The sequence below is a fragment of the Prionailurus bengalensis genome, chromosome D1 (genome assembly GCF_016509475.1).
Source record: "Prionailurus bengalensis isolate Pbe53 chromosome D1, Fcat_Pben_1.1_paternal_pri, whole genome shotgun sequence".
Lineage (NCBI taxonomy): Eukaryota > Metazoa > Chordata > Mammalia > Carnivora > Felidae > Prionailurus > Prionailurus bengalensis.
In genome coordinates this window covers 109,821,612-109,843,653 of record NC_057346.1, presented here as the reverse complement: position 1 = coordinate 109,843,653, position 22,042 = coordinate 109,821,612, and the positions used below count along the sequence as shown (strand labels likewise).

The 22,042-nt window shown below is 62.7% G+C and overlaps 2 protein-coding genes across 2 annotated transcripts; both read left to right on the top strand.

The window, feature by feature from the left end:
• Positions 1 to 235: 235 nt before the first annotated feature.
• On the top strand, positions 236 to 5,598 carry RIN1 (Ras and Rab interactor 1). Its single transcript, XM_043582598.1, has 10 exons — positions 236 to 798; positions 932 to 1,112; positions 1,213 to 1,327; positions 1,427 to 1,499; positions 1,625 to 1,716; positions 1,874 to 2,614; positions 2,843 to 3,148; positions 3,458 to 3,589; positions 3,718 to 3,869; positions 4,854 to 5,598. Exons 1-10 carry the CDS (start codon positions 713 to 715, stop codon positions 5,346 to 5,348), a joined length of 2,373 nt encoding a protein of 790 aa, XP_043438533.1. The 5' UTR covers positions 236 to 712; the 3' UTR covers positions 5,349 to 5,598.
• Positions 5,599 to 13,635: 8,037 nt separating this feature from the next.
• CD248 (CD248 molecule) lies at positions 13,636 to 18,231 on the top strand. The gene has a single exon (XM_043582597.1). The coding sequence runs from the start codon at positions 15,190 to 15,192 to the stop codon at positions 17,944 to 17,946; it is 2,757 nt and encodes a 918-aa protein (XP_043438532.1). The 5' UTR covers positions 13,636 to 15,189; the 3' UTR covers positions 17,947 to 18,231.
• The last annotated feature ends 3,811 nt before the right edge of the window (positions 18,232 to 22,042 follow it).

Below are 22,042 nucleotides of genomic sequence, written 5' to 3'. Positions count from 1 at the left end.
TCACTTGGCAGATTGGTGAGGCAGGCTGGCGGGGCCTGTGTGCGTAGGAGGCAGCTGGCAGCATCGTGTGCTGACGACCTCACAACCAAACCCCCCCCCCCACCACCACCATTTAGCGCCGAGTGTTAGAACCACCCCCAGAACCTCAGTTAAGCAAAGGGGTTAGTTTCCATGGAGACACAGCATCCTTTCTCCATAGCAACCTGATATTCCAAAACCCAAGTTAGGCTGGGGGGGGGATGAGTCATCTGTGACCAGCAGGGGGTGCTCTCCCACAGGGCTGACCCCAAGACCACGCACAGATGAGCAATTGACCACAGACTTAAAGGTGCCCCAAGGGCAAGACTCGGGCCTGTGGGGACCCAGAAGGGCCCAGCTTAACCCCTTCCCGCCTGCCTGTGTGGTTTGGGGAGGCTGGTAAGGCTTCAGGATGCACTGTGCGGGGGTGGTGGCCCCGCAGCTGGGGCTCCTGGGGTGGCACTTCTACGGAGGGGGATGCCTGCCCCCTTAGGCTGGGCCCAGAACAAAGAGGAAGTGGGCACTGCCCAGGCTGAGTGGACACACAAGAGTTAACTGGCGGGGCGTGACAGGGCGAACCGCCCTCAGGAAGTGTTACTCACCACCGGGAATGTGAGCGCGCTGTTGCCTTGGGGGCTGGATTCTCTTCCTGAGTCCTGGGAGAAACCGGGAGAAACCGAAGGAGCTCCCAGCCATGGAAACCCCTGGGGAGCCAGAAGCAGGCCCTCTCGGAGCCCCCAGCGTGTCCAACTTCGCACCTGGGCACCCGGAGAGAGAAAAGTTAGTGAAGTTGGAAGGGCAGGCCGGTGGGGCAGGGAGGGACGGCAGTCTGTCCCAGGGCAGAGAAGGAGGAAAGGGTCGGGCAAGGGTCCCACCCCCCGGACCCCTGCTCCAATCTGGTGACCACTCCTAGGCCAGCCCAGGACCCGCTCTACGACGTGCCTGGGGCCAGCGGGGGGCCGGCGGGTGGGCCCCAGCGGCCCGGGCGCACCGTGAGCCTGCGGGAGCGCTTGCTGCGCACACGGCCCGTGTGGCTGCAGCTCCGGGCCAACGCGGCGGCTGCACTGCACGTGCTGAGGACTGAGCCCCCGGGGGTGAGTCTGGCCCCTGACCCCAGGACTGGCCAGCGGAGGGTGGCGGGGGGAGAGAGGCTGGACACGGAGGTCCCGAGCCCCCGACCCCTGTCCCTTGCAGACGTTCCTGGTGCGGAAATCTAACACTCGTGGGTGCCAGGCCCTGTGCGTGAGGCTGCCCGAGGCCAGCGGCCCTTCGTTTGTCTCTAGCCACTACATCCAGGAGAGCCCTGGCGGTGAGCGGGACTGGCCTGGGGGGTAGGGGCTGGAAGCAGTCAGGGCAGGGCACGGGGGTGTTCCCCAGAAAACAACCACACTTCCCGTCCGTCTCCCAGGCGTCTCCTTGGAGGGCTCAGAGCTCACGTTCCCAGACCTGGTCCAGCTCATCTGTGCCTACTGCCATACCCGGTGAGCCTGGCCGCAGGGCGCCTGGTCTGCGTTGGTCCCTGCTCCCTGGGACATCCTGTCCTGCCAGCCCCCAGAGCCCTGCGCGTCCCTCACCCCTGGCTTTCTGTTTCCCTCTCTGGCCTCAGGGACATCCTTCTCCTCCCACTCCAGCTCCCCAGAGCCATCTGCCAGGCAGCCACCCACAAGGAACTGGAAGCCATCTCCCATCTGGGCATTGGTAAGCGGCCCTCTGCTACCCACTGCACAGATGGACAAGCTGAGGCCAGGGGGGAAAGAGAAGGCACACGGGCACACAGCCTGAGCCTGCGCCTTTCCCTCGGTCGGGCACCCTCCCCAAGCCTCCCTGAGACCCCCAAATGCTTTCTCTTCCCTAGAGTTCTGGAGCTCCTCCCTCAATACCAAGGCTCAGCCGGGCCTGTCTGAAGGCCCGCGGCTGCCCCGGCTGAAGCCCCGGTCCCCGCAAGAGCTGGACCAGGGCACAGGAGCCGCCCTGTGCTTCTTCAATCCCCTGTTCCCAGGGGACCTGGGCCCCACCAAGCGGGAGAAATTCAAGAGGAGCTTCAAAGTACGCGTGTCCACGGAGACCTCCAGCCCTCTGTCTCCACCTGCCGTGCCACCTCCCCCGGTCCCCGTGCTGCCGGGGGCAGCCCCCAACCAGACAGAAAGGTTACCCCCTCACCAGCTTCTGCGGAGGGAGAGCTCCGTGGGGTACCGTGTGCCAGGGAGTGCCAGCCCCAGCCTCCCACCCCTGCCCTCCCTCCAGGAGGTAGACTGTGGCTCCCCCAGCAGCTCAGAAGAAGAGGGGGCGCCAGGGTCCCGGGGAAGCCCAGCCACCTCACCCCGCCTGGGCCGCCGGCGGCGGCCGCTGCTTCGGTCCATGAGCTCGGCCTTCTGCTCCCTGCTGGCCCCGGAGCGGCAGGTGGGCCGGGCAGCCACGGCGCTGGTGGAGGACCGACACACGGCCGTCGGCCAGCTGGTGCAGGACCTGCTGACCCAGGTGCGGGCCGGCCCCGAGCCCCGGGAGCTGCAGGGTGTCCGAGAGGCACTGAGCCGGGCTCGGGCCATGCTGAGCGCGGAGCTGGGCCCTGAGAAGCTGCTGCCACCTGAGAGACTGGGTGAGACTCCGGCCCAGGCCTCACAGGCTCGGCCCACCTCTCCATTCATTCCAGGGCTACCCATTCCCCGCCTCTCCCCTGCTATTCTCCCACCTCCCCAGGTCTCCCCCTCCCTTTCACCTCTCTTCCTCCCCGACTACACCCCCCCTCCCCGCCCCCCTCCGCCCTGGGACTCTGGCTCCCACTCGCACCCTCGTTCCCCTGACCCTGGCCGCCTCTCCCCCGCAGAACACATCTTGGAGAAGTCTCTGCATCGCTCCGTGCTCAAGCCTCTCAGGCCCATCCTGGCGGCCCGCCTGCGGCGCCGGCTTTCTGCCGACGGCTCCCTGGGCCGCCTGGCTGAGGGCCTCCGCCTGGCTCGGTCCCAGGGCCCCGGAGCCTTTGGGTCCCACCTGAGCCTGCCCTCCCCGGGAGAGATGGAGCAGGTGCGTCAGAAGCTGCTGCAGCTGCTCCGTGCCTACTCGCCCAGTGCCCAGGTCAAGCGGCTCCTGCAGGCTTGCAAGCTGCTCTACACAGCCCTGAGGACCCAGGCCGGTAGGCCCCCTCCTACCACTCCCTGCCAGCCCCCTGCCGAGTGGGGGGGGGGCGGGGAGGGGTGGTGGCGCAGAAATTCCAGAACAGCACAGGTGGGGGGATGGGTCCAACACTCCCATCTCACAGATGGTGCCACTGAGGCCCAGAGAGTAGAGCCTCCTCTCCACAGCCCCTCTCGGTGGTTGCCATAGAGACCACATCACCCAAGGCCCGGCGGGTGGAGGGGAGGGTCACCGTATGAGGCAAGGCGTGGATACCGACCCTGGGACCCCAGAGGAGTCTGGAGCTTCCTCCTCTACCACCCCACAGGGGAGGGGGCAGGGGCAGACGCGTTCCTCCCGCTGCTGAGCCTCGTCCTGGCCCAGTGCGACCTTCCCGAGCTGCTGCTGGAGGCTGAGTACATGTCAGAGCTTCTGGAGCCCACCCTGCTCACCGGAGAGGGTGAGGGAGCCCCTGCCTGTCTGTCTGTGGGGGGCCGGGGTGCCTTAGGGGCCCCCGAGTAGGTGGTGGGGGCCGGGGAAGGGTCACCCACCCTCAGCCTGAGCTACATTCTTCCCCTCGTGTCCCAGGTGGTTACTACCTGACCAGCCTCTCGGCCAGCCTGGCCCTGCTGAGTGGCCTGGACCAGGCCCACATGCTCCCCCTGAGCCCCTCCCAGGAGCTACAACGTTCCCTCAGCCTCTGGGAGCAGCGCCGCCTGCCTGCCACCCACAGCTTCCAGGTAACAGGGCCTCCACGTTGCCCACCCCCCCCCCACCGCCAAGCCCCCAGGGGGTGGGGGGTGGGGGGTAGGGGTGGGGCAGGGGTGCCTGTTGGTTCTGGCACCTTCCTGCGCAGTCCCCTCCTTTTCCCAGTGAGACCCAGCAGGGGAAATTCTGGTCCTACATCACCGTGCCGGAGAAACAGCACCCTGTGTGGACCCAATGTCAAAGCCTAGCCTTTCTAGACAGGGTGCATTCCATGTGCCGGCACCGTGCTCCGTGCTCTAGGGGCTCAGCCCCGCAGCTTCATAGAAACTCTGAAGTTTCTATTATTAGGACCATTACGCTCTCCATTCTACAGATAAGGAAACAGACAAGACACGGGGAGGGAAAGGGACACGGGTGGCAAATTCAAGCCCCAAATCCTGGCTTCCAGCCCCCACATGGGGCTCTGGCCTTGCCTGGAGTCAGGCTCCCCGCCCATGCTCCCCTCACCTTCCCCTCCATCCAGTCAAGGGATCCTTCCTAGCCTTGGTTAAGAGTTTAGACGTTGTAGCCAGATCCTGGGTTCAAGCCCGGGCGGGCTCTGCTACTTTCTGTTTGCAGGAGCGAGGGCAAGTTATGTCACCCCTTTGTGCCTCGATTTCTTTATCTATAAAATGAGGTCACGGTACTTACCTCGTGGGGTGGATGTCAGACTTCAGTGGGTTCATGCAGGACGAGTGCTGAGGGCACCCAGTAGTATGGTTGTTAGGCTCCCTGCAGGGGCGTGCGGGAGCCATCCTCCCGGCCTGCCCGCAGCTATGACCCGCTAGCCAACACAGCTCTCTCCCTTCCTCAGAGCCCTGCTTGAAGCTCACCTCGTCCAAAAAGCTTCTGTCACTTGGTTCTACCGCGGGATCCATACCACCCAGTGCGGAGTCTGCACTGGGGGCCTCAAGCTCTGTGGGCAGATATATACCAGGCAGGATTGAGCTCTCGTTTTCGCTTCTCCTCCTGCACAGCACCTCCTCCGGGTGGCCTATCAGGACCCCAGCAGTGGCTGTACCTCCAAGACCCTGGCTGTGCCCCCAGGGGCCTCAGTTGCCACCCTGAGCCAGCTCTGTGCCACGAAGTTCCGAGTGACCCAGCCTGACACATTCGGCCTCTTCCTGTACAGGGAACAGGGCTACCACCGCTTGTCTCCTGGAGCCCCGGTCCACAGGCTTCCCACAACCGGCTACCTCGTCTATCGCAAGGCCGAGCGGCCCGACACCCATGGGACCGCACCTGGGGCTACAACAGAGAGGGACAGTGGGGAGCTGGAGGCAGGGGGCAGGGAGGAGGAGGAAGGGGGCCGGGGAGATGGGATCATCGAGGTCAAGGCCGGTCCTGGGGACAGCAGGGGAGGGTCTGAGACAACTGCCGAGAGGGTGCAGGGAAGCGTGGGCCAGGCCAGGGGGGGCCCTGCCCCACCGGGGGGACTGGAGGCTGAGGGAAGCAGAGCAGCAGAGGAGTAGCCGGGAGCGGCCAGAAGGGCCATTCGGGACAGAAAACCCTGAGCTTGCTGGGAAGGCCTTTCAGAGCCGGCCATCAGCCCCACCCCTCAGCCGCCATCAGCCCCACCCCGGGCCGCTCCCGTGTCCGCCGCCAGCTCTGTCTGATATTTGTCTCTGTGATCACACCTGCTGGGGTGGTCCCCAGACTGGCTGCAGCTGTAGCCCCAGAGCACCGGAATAAAGCGGAGGGGGGTCTCCCCGCCGGAGGTCAGCCAGCCTGTAGTGGTCAGTGTGCCCGACCTCTGGCAAAGGAATGGGGCACTACGCAGGCAGCCCTTCCAGGCTGGGGGCTTCAAGGCCCTGAAAGGCTTCACCTCCTCCGGGGAGCCCAGTCCAGCCCTAGCCTGCCTAGAGGGCCGGCAGCTCCCAGCTTCAGTGTCCTCACCTGCAGAGTGGAGGTGCCATGGCTGCCCTGCCTTCTCGCCGAAGTCCTGCGGGGGTCAAGTGGACGGTTTTGCTCCAAAGCAGAGCTCAGACTGGAGGCAAGGGGAGGGAGGGAGGTGGGATGTTAGCAGGACCCCCTCCAAGGGTCTGTTGTCTGCATTCACTGAAGGTTCTCGCCAGCGTGGGGGAGATCCTGGAGATCAGGCTCTGCCCAGAGAGCACCCAGGCCCCAGTCTTTCCTCAAGATGGGAGATCCTGCCAGTGCCCTTGCATCCCAGGGGTATTGGACAGGGAAAGTGGGCTTCTGAAATGGAGGCGGTGGGGGCGGGGGGTGCTCGGAAACCATTTTCTCCGCACTTAACTCTTTTGGACCTCACAAGAGATTTCCCGGGAGGCTGGGCATGACTTATCCCACAGGGAGGCTTGGGAAAATGACTCTTAAGATATGGCACAGCAGCCAAACCAGGGTGTCCGGCTCCAACTACGCCCTCGATTGTAAAACACCGATAAATTAACCCTAAAGGCCCCACAGCCCCAAGGGGGTTCCAGAGCAGGGAGCAAATCCGAGCAAAGACAATGCCAGTAACGACCACCAGGGGGTGCGTGTGGCCCAGGAAGTGGCAGAGGGGGTAATTTAGAGGGGTGAGGACGTCTCAAGGGCTGCATACCCTTGCAGGCTCCGGGCAACCTGGGGACAATGCAGGGGCAGTCAGTGCAGGCTCCCTCGGAGTCCGGGATCTGGGTGAGACAAACTTCATAGGGATCACTCCCTGGGAAGGAACTGTCCCCTGCTGGAAGGAGGACCCCAGCCAGTCTCTGGGGGCACTGCCTCAGGTGCTGAACAGGAAGGGACATCAGACCACCACGTGTGTCAGTCATGACAGCTAGAGGTAGAAATCCTGGACACTGGATTTCGGACAATCCAGATACAGACGCCACCAGATCTGGGTGCAGGGCTCCCAAATTTCTCACTAGGCCATCGGCCACTCTACCCTCTCCACCCCCCACCCCCGCTCCAAGCTTCTTGCTGGTTGGGAGTCTCCCTCTTTTGTACGCCCTCTCTCCCTGTCCCAAGCCCACCCCCAGTGCCTCGAACAGGGCTGGGCACCACAGAGGCACTCAATAAATGGGAAGCCGGGAGGTTAAGGGAGGGCCGGGTTCTGGGAACCAAACACAGGATGTCTCAAATTCAGTTCCAGAGGAAGACCTAGAACGGTTGCCAGGGGTGCTCAGAGAACCCCAGGGCCGGATGTGGAGCTCGTCTCACGGGAACTAGGACCGGCAGAGGCTTCTGAGCCCCCTGCAAGCCCGTCCTAATCCCTTCTGTGCTCAATCTCAATTCCTGGCTCTGGAAACTCAGCAACACCCCTAGCAGTGGCTCATCGGAGCACCGCCAGGCCCGGCCAGAGGGAAACAATGTGATCTGGCAATAACAGCAGGCTGTGCGCTGGGATTCAGCCTCGCCCCTCCCTCATCCCTGCCTCCCACCTTTGGCCTTCTGGAAGAGGAAGTCACCCGAGAGGTGCCACACCTTGCCCGGCACCCACTGCTGCAGAGCAGGGCCAGACATTCGGCTCCCAAGGAGCAGCTAAGTCACTTCCTCACTTGGAAATGTTGCTCTCGTCACCCCTAGAGTCACTGCAGCACTCTTTGTGCGTTTATTGTCTGTCTTCCTCACTAGGCCAGAGCCAGGTCGGCCTTGTTCCCCTCTAAATCTCGGGGCGCTAGTACAAATGCCTGGCCCGGAAGTGGCACTTAGTGGATACATGTAGAATGAATCGGGAAGACTCAGCCTGACAGTTGGCCGGAGCTCCTGGGGCCGGGGCGGCGCGTTCTCCACCACTGCCGCCAGGGGGCGAGCAGGCCCGTTCCCAGGCACACGCCTGGCCCCCTTCTGGCGGGAGGCCACCCGGGGAACCGCTGCACTCGGAGGGCCTGCGCTCTGCCAGGTGCCAGGGGGGAAGCATCCCCACGGGGGGAGTAGGGGGGGCTCTGGCACCGTCCTGGGAACGGGAGTCCTGCCAACAGAGGTTGGTGGGAGGGGAGCCAGGAGCCAGGCCCTGTGGAGTGGGGGCCCAGGGGGCGGGCGGAGAAAGGCAGTCACCGAGACCCCTGCCGCCACCCTCCCTCACCTTCAACGCAGAGCATTTGACACCCTGCCATGATCTTGTGACCCATGTTCACCCCTCCCCCAGTTTGACACACAGAAACATCGTGACTCACATCTGTGCACAGAACGTGTGACATCCTGTGTGCCACGGTCACGTAACACCAGAGCCCCCCCCCCCCCCCGCCCCAGCCTTAACAGGAACACTCGGAGTGTTAGGAACACCTGGAGACTGTTAGGCATTCGTTCCCAGCGGGATGGGACACAGTGACACACACAGACCCCTCCTCCGAGCCACACCCTGACACAGACATCGCTAGATGTGCAAACTCGGAGACCTCCCCTCAGCGCCCTCCCTCTCAGGGTCAGAACGTGACCCCGTGACAAACATACACGGGGACAGGCTGACCCAGAGACATGTGATGACTGGTACGCAGGGACTCCACGACAGACACCTACCCATGTAGCACTGCAGCGGCCACAGCCCAGTCCCCTGCTCTGACACTGCACATGGCATAGGAAGAGCACACACGCACGCACACATGCTTTTATACTTCTGATCATGCAGAAGTCCAAGCCCTTACCTGACTAATCTCACTCCAGCCCTGGCCTATCTCTGCCACCACTCAGCCATTCCAGCCCACGGTGGACCCTGGTGGGGGCTGTGAGATGCTGAGAAGACCCCCGGGGGGGGGCGTGGCAACCCCACTGGCCAGGCAGGAGGCAGAGGCCGGCAGTGCTGGGCGGGGAGGTCTGAGCTCATCAGATTCCAGCCTGAGTGATTCACGGGAAGCGCCTGGGGAGGATCTGAGAGGGTGGGGGTGATGACCCAGGGGCTGGGGCTTTGGGGGCCTGGGTGGGCTTCAGCTAAAAGGTCTTGGGTCCAGAGCTAGCCCCTAGTCTGGGAGGGGGCTTCCTGAGGGGTGGCCCAGCCTGAAGGGGTGTCTGTTGGGTCTGGCCCCTGGGAGGGGCTTAGGACACAGAGCTGAGCCGCAGGATGAGACAATCGGCCCCTCCCGTCCTCCCCACCCGGGGCCTGGGCCCCTGACCCCAGGCCTTCCCAGCCCCAGCAGCTGGGTGTCTTTAGCAGAGGTTAGGCCGAGGGTGGGGGGCAGGGGTGGGGTGACCTTCGCGGCCATCTTGGCCCCTGGGGCCCTCAGGCAGGCAGCCGGAGTGGACCCCGGAGGCCCCGAGGGGACCGACCCGACTGGCATAGTCCGGGCCGACAGGGTTACAGACCCTCACTGCCCTGCCAGGCGAGGCCTCTGCCAGAGAGCGGAGAACACAGGGCTGTCCCAGCGCCAGGGACGTTTTCGTGCCGAGATGCAACTCTCTGCTCCTGCCACCTTCTGAGCCCCCTGCCTCCCTGGCTGGGCCGGTGCTCAGAGGACCCAGCTGCTCCTGCAGGGTGACCGGAAGACAGGATGGGGCTGGAGGCAGGACAGGGGTACAGGAAGTGCCTTTCTTGGAAGTCTGCACCAAAATAGTCTGTTCTGTCCCTACTCTGGGTCTCAGTGTCCCACGGGGGGAGATATGCGTCACCAAGGAGACCCTCGCCAGGGAGGGGCCTGAGCTGACCTTAATCTGGCATTTGCTCACAATCCTCCTCCCCTCTCCTACCCCCGCCAGCCCCCACCAAGCCTGCCTCGGGCTCTGCTCCACTTTGAAGTCCTAACATAAATATCATGTCTGCTTGGGTTCCCCTTCCCGGCCTGGTCACAGCCCCCAGACCTGGCTTCCACCCCAGCTGGCCCTGGGGGTGCTTGCTGGGGGGAGGGGAGGGGAGCCTGGACCACCCAGGGAAGGTGACGAGCCAGAGACGCCGGAACAGGAGTGGGGAGACGGGGCGAGACACCAGAGACGGAGAGGGAAGATAGGGAAGTGGACAGAGAACAGAGGGACAGACTCCAGAGACCAACAAGGTGACCATCTGGGGGCAGAAGAGACAGAGAGACCCCAGAGAGTCACAGGAGCTGCTGGAGATTCCTGACACAGAGAGGAAAGAGAACAGAAAGAGTGGGAGGGACAGTGAGACGAAAGATCCCTGGGGCAGTGAGGGGGCAGGAAGACAAGGGAAAGTTCCAGGGTGAGGGTGGAGACGGGGAGGCTGACACTGAGGTAGCAGTGGGAAGGACATGGTGGAAAAAGAAACCTCTCTGGTGAGAGGGTGACTAGCCATCCTTGTTGGCCCCGGGGCTAAGGGGGTCCCCAGCATCTAGGACCTGCAGTGCGGGAGAGTCCTCAGTCCCGGGACTGGTTGGTCATTCTAGGGAACAGGCCTCTGCCAGATGCCTCAGGGGCCACCGAATCCTCACCCACAGTTACCCCGCCCAGCCGTGGACCAGGAAGCCGCAGCCAGGCCAGGGCCAGGATCTCCACGGAGCCTCACAGCCAAGGGGCACAACAGAGGAAGGACAGGATCAGCGAGGGCCAGGAGAGCAGCTGTCCCCTCCTGGGGTCCCCAGACTCGGGTACAGTCCCTGCTCTGCCTCCGCCCTGTGACCTGGGGCAAGCCTTGTCCCTCTCTGAGCTGTCAGGACACCGAGCAGAACAGCCGGGCCCTTCTAGCTCTGAGGTGGGCTCCGGGACTCCCTTCCTCGGGGCAGATGTGGCCAGAGGTTCAGGTCAGGCATCTGCCAGGAGAGGGACCGGGGGCCTAGCCGTGCCCAGGGTGGACGATGTTTCTCCCCTCACAGGTGGGGGCCTGTGGGGACACACGCGCGCATCACCCGGCTGTGGATACCCTCAGCAACGCCAGCCCCACGCCAGCACACGCACTCACGCGCACATGGCCACGTACAGGCACCCAGGTACACACACAGGCACACCCAGTCTCTCTCCAGGGTGGGCTCCACCCCCCAGCCTCCCACCAGCTGTCAGAATCCCTTTCCCCCCAGGCCTGGACAACAGATACCTCTTCTTCCTGGGCCCCGCCTTCTCCAAGCCTCTCTCTCCCACCCCCTTCCTTCCGCAAGTCTCTCCCATCCAGAAGCACCCAGGGTGCGGCACCAGCACGTGGGGAGGGGAAGGAGGCCAAAATCGCTGCCCTCCCCCCAGGCTCCCCTCCCTCCCCACTTCTGCCCTGGGACCTCCCCCACCTCCCCTCCTGTGGCTCCCACCCAAGACCAGGCGCCTCCTGCCCACCAGTTGGCCCTTCCTCTTGCCAGCCTGAAGGCTGGGGTGGTTTGGGAAGAATTTAGAAATGGAGGGAGGTGGGGGGATGGGGACAAAAGAAAAAGGAGGAAAGGGGGTGATTTGTATACAAAGCAATGTGCTGGCTCAGCGGCAGACCGTGCCAAGGTTCTAGGACGCCTGCCCAGGGGGCGCCCCCCAATCATACTCAACCCCCCCATCCCGGCTGTTGCACTGGGCTCTCTTCAGGCCAACCCCTCTGCAGGCCGCCTGCACCCCCACCCCCACGGGCCCACACGTTGCATCCAAAACCACTGTCTGGCTTGTCCCAGTAGCTGGAAGACAAGGCTCCTTCTGGGGAAGTGGGCTTCTGTTTTCATGCCCGTCTCGAGGTGAGCTCTCCTCATATGGGCCATGATCGGAGCAGAGAACTCCAGCCTCCCAACCCACGCTGTGAGCAGAGCTTGGCGTCCTGAGCTGTCTCCATCCCCGCTGAGAAGACCCAGTGGCCTCAGGCCCCAACAGGGAACACAGACTGTGGTGACAGAGAAGCATCACGCATGATTCCCACCGGTGGTACAGCCCAAGCTGTCCCCCCCTCCCAGACTGCGCGCCTACAGACCTCAGAGTCGCGTTCTGAGAATGCCACCCATCATGGCGCGGCTCACCATGAATGAGGGCAGCTGCCTGGGTCCCTGTCTCCAGCCGCGCATCTAAAATCTCACCCACACACCCACACACTTAGCCACCCATCCGTCCGTTCGCTTACTCCTTCCCACATCCATCCGTTGTCCCTCTGTCCACCCACCCATGCACCCACCCATCCTCCTATCCAAACACCGGTCCACCCATGCGTGCACTCATGCATTCCTCCCCCCCACCCCCCCACCCCCCCCTCCCCGCCCCGTGCAGGCACCCGCCGATATATCCACCCACCCATCATCCGAGCATGTATTGCATGGATTAGCATCTTCTCTGTGCTGTGGGGGAAGTCAGGCTCAATGGAGCTGCCAGAAAGGGTAAGACCTCAACCAGCCCCTCTCTGTCCCCTCCCCGCACCCAGGTCCCCGTTGCCATGCCTATTGCAATCCCCACCCCCACCCCACCCCCCTCCCGCCTGGCCTCAACTCCGCACCTCCCATCCTGGATGGGAGCAGGGGAATGCTAGTCGCCTACCTGAACTAGGTACCTAGGTGCGGCTCCAAGCCTCATTCTCAACCCACCAAACCTTTAGCTTTATGGGGGTCAGAGGTGCCCCCCCCCCCCCGCCCTCCTCATGGCTCAGCCGTCTCTCAACTCGCAAGTCAGCCCAGCCGCACCATCTGGAATTTGGCCTTTGACCCTCTGCCTCCTGCTTCTCCAGCCTGCCCTCCAACCCTTCACCCCAACTGAGGCCGGAGTCCTGACCTCTGATCTGACCGGCCTACTGGCCAGACGGCTTGCAGCCTCCCCTCAGACGCCCCAGCAGCACGGGCCATTGCCCGAATCATGACTGGGCCCGCCACACCCTTGGATCAGGCTCCGGCCAGCCCCTGAGGAGCCTCCACAGGCTGCCTCCCCCAGCCCGGCCCGCCCTGCTGCCCGGCTCTCCAGCCAGCTCCCTCCCCTCTCCCAGACTATTGCAACAACTTCTTAACTGGTCCCTGGCCTCCAGTCCCCCCTCCACCCACCACACACCAGCCACGGGGAACTCCCATCATACCTCTTCCCCATGGTCCCCATGATGGAGGCCAGCCTTTTAGGGGTAGCTTACTGCCATCCAATCCAGGCCTCTGCCCGCTTTCTGACGTTGTCCCTTCACTCCTGTCCCTCACTCCAGGCTCAGTGGAGACCTCTGTATTCTCCAAAGGCATCTTGACCTCAGCACTTTGTCTAGGATGCCTCCCCCCATCCTCTCGATGCCATGCCCAGCTCTCAGACCCTGCTTGATGGCTCCTCGGGGCACTGCGGCAACTAGAGTACTGGGATGAGCCAGGAGGCCTTGGTTCTAGTCCCAGCCCTGCCACAGATTTGCTCTGAGACTCCCTGGGCCTCAGTGTCCGTACCTGCAAAAAGGTTTACTGAGTCCCAGGGATCTCCCAGTTCTGAAATGGCCTGACTTCTGCGGAAGGCTGAGCGAGTGTGGGGAGCAGGTGGGCTTTCCCTCCACACAGCCTCATTCCCCCAGCATGGCCCAGGGCCTTACCTGAGCCCCATTCATCCATTAATTTGACAAACCCCTCTGAGCAGCATCTATGGGCCAGGAACTCTCCAGGCCCAGGGGATACAGCAGGGAACAAGACCATGACGCTGCCCTCACGGAGCTCACGGTCTCCTAGGACAAGAGTTCTCCACTGGGGGTGATGGAGTCCCCAGGGGACATAATATTTGGCAATGTCCGGAGACATTTTTGATTGTCCCAACTGCAGGGATGCTACTGACATCTAGGTAGAAGCCGGGGATGCTGCTAAACATCTTACAATGCACAACGCAGCCCCTCAAGAGACAGACATGTACCTGGTAAGTTTCAGACACAGCCACGAGATGAGGCCAGATAGTTGGAGCAGAAGAGCGAGTAGGGGAAGAGGGGTGAGAGGTTTGGGGGCAGACCACATCAACCTGGAGGCCATGGCCAAGGCGTTGGCCTGTCCTTTGAGTGTGACAGGGGCCCGAGGGGTTCTGAGCAGGAGTAACTAGATCGTCTTAGGTTTTAAAGAAATCCCTCCTGCAGAATGGAGAAGGCAAGACAGAGACCAGAGGGGAGGCTATTGCAAGAACCTAGGTGGAAGGTGACAGTTGCACAGGCCAGAGGAGGGTGGCAAAGAAGGTGGTGAGAAGCAGTCAGGTTGTGGATCTATTTTGAAGGTGAAGCCAACAGGATTTGCTGAGAGATGGGACGTGGGGTGTGGGAGAAAGAGGAGTCAAGGATGATCTCAAGGCTTTGGGCCTGAGCCAAAGGAAGGATGAACTACCCCATATTGACTTTCCTCTCATGAGAAGGGGGATAATTCTATGCACTTCACAGACGTGGACCCTGAAAGAATGACCTTCCAGGCAGATAGCAAGCCCTTCAAAAGCCCGGGTTCTCAGGGGGACGGGCCATGTCTGCAGGGCCAGCCCTGGCACCGTGAGGTGGTTAGAAAAGCTGCCCCGGTCCCCACCCCCGACCCAGATGATGTGCTCAGAAGACTAAGGAACATTTGCCTCATGCTTTGCAGCTGACAAAGCACATTTGCAAACACTGAGTGCTATGATACAATAGCCCTGCTGAGCTGAAAGGCCCTGACACACTACCCCATTTTGTAGATAAGAAAAACGGAGACCCAGAGAGGGTCAGTGACTTCCCAGCAGTCACACAGCACATCAGTGGCAGAGCACTGAGGGCCAGAACCGCTCCTCCACGCCCCGTCCCCCAGCTCAAACTTCTGCCAAGAGTGCAGTGGGTGTTCACGGGTTAATCTGACAACCAGCTCCCCGGGGACCGGCCTGGGTGATGGGCTCAGTGCACATGCCTCCAGAGGCCTCCAAGAGGGGCGGGAGGAGGACTCTGGCCAGGCGCACGCAGCAGACTCCGGGGGCAGGGAGGGCTCCACACATGTGACGCCTGTGTCACATACACATGTATGTGTCATTGTGAACCTCACGCCCATGCATGGCCTCTCACCAGTCCCCTCCCAGCCGGCCCTGCTCACCCTGAGTGCAGCCTAGCCCCCGCCTGGCCCCCTCCCCCATGCACCCTGCCCTCTTGCAGCAGGAGCCCAGAGAAGCATTTCCTGTTTGGGGGCTGCCTCCTCCCCCTCTAAGCCCAGGTTCCCAGGGCCCCAGGCTGAGCAGAGGTGAAGGGAGGGCAGCGCCCCCCCCCCCCGGCCCCCCTCCTTCCCCCCACACACCAGCTGGAGCCAGGAAGCTGAGGAGTGGGGGGAGGTTGAGGCAGGAGTTTAGTATATAAATGAGGGTTTGATGATGCCCATGCCCGCGTGATCAAGGTGGTTTCCGTTCAGGGCCTGCACACGAATGTGCAGGATGTCATGCGTGAGGACATGTAGAATGCCACGCCACCTAAGTACGTGCGTCTAAGGGGGTGCGCGTGTGCAGAGCTGGGATGAGGGGACGGTGCCGAGAGAGGGCTCCTGTGTGGGGAGAGGAACGTACGCACGTGTGTGGTGTGAGGGCCGTGAGTCAGAGCGACTTTCCACACCTATGATGAGCAGCTGGGCCCAGAGACAGTTCGCAAGTGCGATGAGGTCGGTGTGTCCACCGCGGATCTCGGCGAGTCTCTGGGAAGGGACCTCAGCTCACCACCAAGAGCCCCAGACGGCGCTGGGGTTTTCTGAGGGTCTTTCGGCCCGCTGGGCAGGCGTCTCCCCCTCTCCTCGACTCCCAGTCCGCGAGCTGCACCTCCCCCCGCCCCCGCCCTCCAGCACCCCCCACCTCTGCCCCCCGCCCGACCGCTTCCTGCTCGGGCGGCCCCGAGGGAGCGGGAGCAGGGAGCTGGCAGCGGCCCCAGCCCACTCCTTACAAGGCCTGAGCCCGGCCCAGGACCGCCCCCGGCCCGCCCGCCAGAGGCCCTGGTCCCACCCCCTGTCAAGAGCGTCCGCGGGCCGGGGCTCGGGCCAGTCGGGGGGCGTCGCGATGCTGCTGCGCCTGCTGCTGGCCTGGGCGGCCGCGGTGCCCACGCTGGGCCAGGCCCCCTGGGCGGCCGAGCCCCGGGCCATCTGCGGCCCCGGCAGCTGCTACGCGCTCTTCCCGCGGCGCCGCACCTTCCTGGAGGCCTGGCGGGCCTGCCGCGAGCTGGGGGGCGACCTGGCCACGCCGCGGACCCCCGAGGAGGCCCAGCGTGTGGACAGTCTGGTGGGGCCCGGCCCGGCCAGCCGGCTGCTGTGGATCGGCCTGCAGCGGCAGGCCCGTCAGTGCCAACCGCAGCGCCCGCTGCGCGGCTTCACGTGGACCACGGGAGACCAGGACACGGCCTTCACCAACTGGGCCCAACCAGCCACAGGGGGGCCCTGCCCGGCCCAGCGCTGCGCGGCCCTTGAGGCCAGTGGAGAGCATCGCTGGCTCGAGGGCTCGTGCACGCTGGCCGTCGACGGCTACCTGTGCCAGTTCGGCTTCGAGGGCTCCTGCCCCGCGTTGCCAGATGAGGCGGGCCAGGCGGGCCCTGCGGTCTACACCACGCCCTTCCACCTGGTCTCCACCGACTTTGAGTGGCTGCCCTTCGGCTCCGTAGCTGCTGTGCCCTGCCAGGCTGGCAGAGAGGCCTCCCTGCTGTGCGTGAAGCAGCCCGAGGGCCGCGTGGGCTGGTCTCGGGCCGGGCCCTTGTGCCCAGGGACCGGCTGCGGCCCGGACAACGGGGGCTGCGAGCACGAGTGTGTGGAGGAGGTGGATGGTCGCGTGTCCTGCCGCTGCGCCGAGGGCTTCCGGCTGGCAGCCGATGGGCGAAGCTGCGAGGACCCCTGTGCCCACGCCCCGTGTGAGCAGCAGTGTGAGCCCGGTGGGCCGCAGGGCTACAGCTGCCACTGTCGCCTGGGTTTCCGGCCGGCCGAGGATGAGCCGCACCGCTGCGTGGACACAGACGAGTGCCAGATCGCCGGCGTGTGCCAGCAGATGTGCGTCAACTACGTCGGTGGCTTCGAGTGCTACTGCAGCGAGGGCCACGAGCTTGAGGCCGATGGCATCAGCTGCAGCCCTGCGGGGGCCACGGGGGCTCGGGCTTCCCCGGACCTAGGGGACGAGTTGCTGGACGACGGGGAGGACGAGGAGGATGAACACGAGGCGTGGGAGACCTTTGACGGTGGCTGGACAGAGGTGCCTGGGGTCCCATGGATGGAGGCCACGCAGCCACCTGACTTCGGCCTGGCCTACAGACCTAGTTTCCCAGAGGAGGGAGAGCATCGGATGCCCTACCTGGACCCCACCTGGCCACCCCCACTGAGTGCCCCCAGAGGCCCCTACCACTCCTCGGTGCTCTCCGTCACCCGGCCTGTGTTGGTCTCTGCCACACGCCCCACACTGCCTTCTGCCCACCGACCCCCCGTCGTCTCTGCCACCCGCCCGCCCCTGGCCCCTCAGCCCCCCATGATCCCTGCCAGGCACCCAGCTCTGCCTCCTGACCACCAGTTCCCCATGATCTCAGCCAGCCGTCCAGATCTGCCCTCTGCCTACCGGCCCCCCATTATCTCTGCCACTCACCCAGCACGACCCCCCGCCCACCGGCCCCCCATCATCTCAGCCAGATACCCTGAACCGTCCCCTGCCCACCAGTCCCCTGTGTTTCCGGACACCCATGTCACTGACACTCAGACCACCACTCATTTGCCTCAAATCCTTGCCAGCCACACCCCTCTGGTCACGACTTCCAGCGCCCATCAATCCCTTGTCTCCCCAGATGTCCCAGGCCTTAAAGCCCAGGCCACTCACCTTCCCATTGCCTCGACGGTCCAGCCCCCTCTGACCACTACCTCCAGATCCCCTGTGCCCCCTGCCCATCAAGTTCCTGTACCTGCTGCCACCCGGCCCCCGGCCCTCCGCACTACCCTCACCTCAGAGCCCCCTCAGCACCCCCCTAACCAGACTTCACTTACCAGCCCTACACGCCCCCATTCCAAACCCCCACAAGTCCCAAGGGAAGGTGCCCATGACCGCAAGCTGGCCCCGTGGCTGCCCTCAGCAGCCCCCACAGCAGCCCCGACAGCCCCGGGGGAGGCCAGTCTGGCAGGCCACAGCCGGAGGGATGACCGGTGGCTGCTGGTGGCTCTCCTCGTTCCAACGTGCGTCTTCTTGGTGGTCTTACTCGCACTGGGCATCGTGTACTGCACCCGCTGCGGCCCCCACGCACCCAACAAGCGAGTTACCGACTGCTATCGCTGGGTCACCCACGCTGGGAGCAAGGGCCCAACAGAACCAGTGCCCCACCGGGGCAGCCTCACGGGGGTGCAGACCTGCAGAACCAGCGTGTGATGGGGCGCAGCCCCCCCTCTGCGGGGTGGGGGGAAGGGGCGTGCGTTGGACACATGGCCCAGGCTGCACCAGGGACTCATGGGAGCTGCCCAGCTGGACAGAGGGCTTCCTGCCCCCACCCCGGACCCAGCCAGGCTCCTCTGTCAGTCAGCTACCAGACTTGACTCTTGGGGACTCTGCTCCCTGGCCCAGCACTCAAGACTGAGGAGACGCCGAGGCCCCCAGGACCTCAGGGGGTGGGTGCTGGGGTCTTCTCCAATAAATGGGGTGCCAACCTCACCCAAAGTTCCTGACCCCCATTGATGTCTGAGGGGAGGGCCTGGGAGGACTCAGCAAAAAGAGGGGACCTTCCTTCAGCTTGTCTGGGCCCAAGGAAATAAGGTAAGACCCCCTAAGGGAGAGTATGCTTCAGAGATTCTCAGGTAAACAGGAGCCCAGAGAGGGCAGAGCCTTGCCTACAGTCACACAGCGAGCCCAGGAGTGGGAGGTTTGGCATGGAGAGAGTTTCATATTTGTTCCTTTTTTTTTTTTTAACCAAAACTCCAAGAAAGTGAGGCTGAATATGGGGGAGAATTCTAGAATGAAGGCTTCTGCTGAACTGGAGCCAAACTGGGATTTAGGAGTCAAAGGTAAACTCTGGGTCTGGTGATTCTGGGGAGTGAAGGGAGTCTGGTGGGTGAGTTTCTGTCTTCTGGTACCTCCTATTCTGTGCCCACAGGCTGCCCAGAAGTCGGTGGCTGGGGCCCAGGGTCACTCAAGGGTGCTACCATTCCCTTGGTTTAGGGGTGTTCTGAAGGTGCCCTTCCTCCCTGCTCTGGGGAGTAGGTGGAAGTCTGCCTAGCAGGCCGAGATGGGGAGAGCACAGAACCTGGGAGAGATATCCCACATCCAGCTCCCTTGGCAGGCTTCTGAGTAAGACCTTCCAGTCTCGGGTCACATTTTGCCCTTCTCCATGTGGGTGGTGCTGGGACAGAGAGAACCCAGGAGACCAGAGCTTGTGCAAGTTGCTCCATGCTGAGGTGTCCCATGAATCCAGATGGGATAGTCAAAGCCTGGGGGAACCTGGCAAACTCCATCATCCTGGGCTCACTGCCTTAGGGACCCGGAGAGGCGGGACCTGGGCCAGGGAGGCGCCGGTTCCCACTGCCTCTGTAATTTTTCAGTTGCAGTCTCTAAGGGGCCTCTAATTAGGACAGAGCAGAACCACCACGACCACCCAGACAGGAGAGGAGGGGTGCCCTATGCCACCCTCTGGCCCCAGGGCCTGGGCCTGGGCCTGGGCCGGGCCCCAGGGGACCGGTAGAGGAGGGGCCATAACTGGGGACGAACCGGGGGCCGTGGAGGGGGTGGAGGGAACGCCACGCACCGCCCCCGGTCCCCGTTCTCAAGTTCCCCTAACTCAAACCAGACGCCCCCGCCAGATCCTGCCCGAGTTTTTAACCTCCGAGACTCCGCCGGAGAGATTCGATGCAGGAGAGTGAGGTCGCGGGGTGGTCCAGAGGCCCGGGTCTGAGAAGGAGATGTGGGCGCATTCTAGGGGGTGACAAAGCCTGCCAGGATGGGACAGACTGGAGCTCCCTCCCGTGACCCTGGGCAGGGGATCCAGAGCGCCCCAAAGGCAGGAAGGAGTTAAATGCACTGCTGTCGGAGGGAGGGGATGGGAGTGGGGAAGGGGGCCCAGAGCCGGTTCTTTGTCATCCCGTAATGAGCAACAGATGCGGAGCTGCGTGCGGGCCTAAACAGACTGCCTCCCAGGGCAGAACCCCCGCCTGCGCCGAGCCCGGGCTCCGCCCAGACCCGGAGCTGTGTCGTAGGCTCCGCCCACTGACTCTCAGACCCCGCCTCAATCAGGCGCGAAACTCTCCTGCCTACAGACCCCGGCACTATCAGATAGGTCCCTCCTAGTTACGAGCCACGCCCACCCACTGCTGTCACAGCACCCTCTCTGCGGGAGCTCTTCAGAGGCCCCGCCCACCAAAGCCACAAGCCTCTCCCCCTGCCAGCTCAGAGATTCTCGAAGAACCATTGCCCCGCCCCTCTGCTCTATCCGCTCCGCCCCGGCCGAAGCAGTAACGATGGCCCCGCCCACCAGGACCATAAGCCCCACCTTCTCAGGGCGGCCTGGGCAGACGGGCAGTTCTTAATTAGTTCCCGCTTTCAGGAAGTATAAACTCCACCAAGAGTTTACACTCTCTCCTCACGCCGCGTAGCGTGCCCAACCCGACTGAACCACAAGGCCCGCCCCTCTTCGGAGCTTGAGACCCAGTTCAGCAGTGCAGAACATCCCGCAGAGACTTGCCCCAAGTCCAGGAGACCTGCAAATTCCGCCTTTCCGTGGTTACGCGTTGCCCTTAAGAGCCTCGTCGGGCTCCGCCCCCAGCCATAGGCCCCGCCCCTCGCAGAGTTTTAAATGATAGGGGCGGTGCCCAGGACCATCTCACTGGGGAAAGCTCCGCCCACATACAGCTGCTAACACCCTTACTTCTCACTGAGATAACGGCCCACCTACAGAGTCTTCGGGTCCGCCCGCTAAGAATACTCACAAACCCCATCCCTGAAGATCCCTTAAGTCCCGCCCACCCAGAGCGCCCCCTGTTGGGGGCTCTGAGCACAAGTACCGCCCACACAGAGAGCGTAGCCCCGACTTCTCTCAGGCTCCACCTACTGCGAATGCATAGCCACGCCCACCGACGCGTTCCACCTTCTCGGGACTCCGGGGCCCAGGACTCGCCTTCTGAGTATGCTCAGACTCGTGGATCCGAACTCCTGTCCCTGACCAGGATGCCCCTGAACCTAGCCCTGGCACCCTCTCCTTCCCTACTCACGGCTTGCGGTCGTCTAGATTGCAGGTTCTCTGGGGGGAGCTCCGAGACGAGGTCGAGAGTCCGGTGGATGGCGTCGATGAACGGGCCTTTGGCGCCACCTGCTTTCAGCGTCGGGACTTGCAGGCACCGGGAAGCCCGGCCCCTCTCCCAAAGCACACTAGGGTTCAATAAATACTTCCTTAAAGTATTTATTACGTGTTTGTGTTATTCAAATACTGGCCGCCTTGGCAAATATTTGCCCCCAGACCGGCAAAATAGCAGATCCACTCACGTGTCCTCCATCATATTTGGAAGACCCCCAAGGAGGCCTCTGTGAGCAGAGGCGGCCCCTGCCAGTCTTTGCAGTGGCTGGTGGGACTCTAGCTGTTCTTTATGGACGAATCCTGTTTCCCAGGGGTGAAAGCACAAACTGTCACCTAAATTGTTAATGTTGGGTGCTCCCCTCCCCCAACTAGCCCTCCAAACTGTGGACACGTTCCTCAGGGGTGTGCATTTGGCAGGAGGGAGTGGGTTCGGGCTCAGAGACCCTCAGGTAGAAGCTGAGAGTCACAGTTTTTGGCGCAGGATTGATCTCACCGCTCATCACTACATTTGAAAGTATTCCCTTGCTCACTCCCGCACTAGACCGGGGCTCCAGGAGTCAGTGCCAGGGGCTCAATGAACTGTTTTTCAAAGGTTATTGGGACAGACTGTGGAGCTGAGGTTAAAGAGGGGCAGAACTAACAGCTACCGGATTCCAGTAGGTACCAACACCCAGCTAGACAGCCTGCGTTAGGCATTTGGTGGAGCGACCCCCCAACCAACCCAAAGCCTGGAGAATAAGATGCTTTCCAGATGAGATTCCGACGCAGGCGCCCTGGCCACTAGGAATGGGAGTAACGTTTGGTGGCAAATCATAGTGAAAATAATAATAAGAGCTTGCAGCAGCTATTATATGCCTAGTCCTATTCTAAGGGCTTTAAATGTCTTCACCCATTTGAGGCCCGTAACAACCCCCATGCAGTGAGTGCCATTCTCACCGTGATTGACGGACGAGGAGGCCGAAGGCACTTCAGCCTGTGTGCCTTGTGTTAAGCCACCGCCCCATTTGACCAAGTTAGTAGGTGGAGGTTTGAACCCCAGTAGATTCTGTGATCTTCATCCCTGGAGCTGAGCCAGGCCACAGTGACAGCCGTGTCTCTGATTAGAAAATTCCCACCTCTCAGGGGACTTGCTTTTTTTTTTTTTTTAAGTCAATACGTTTTTACTTAGGGCATTTTACGTGATTCCTT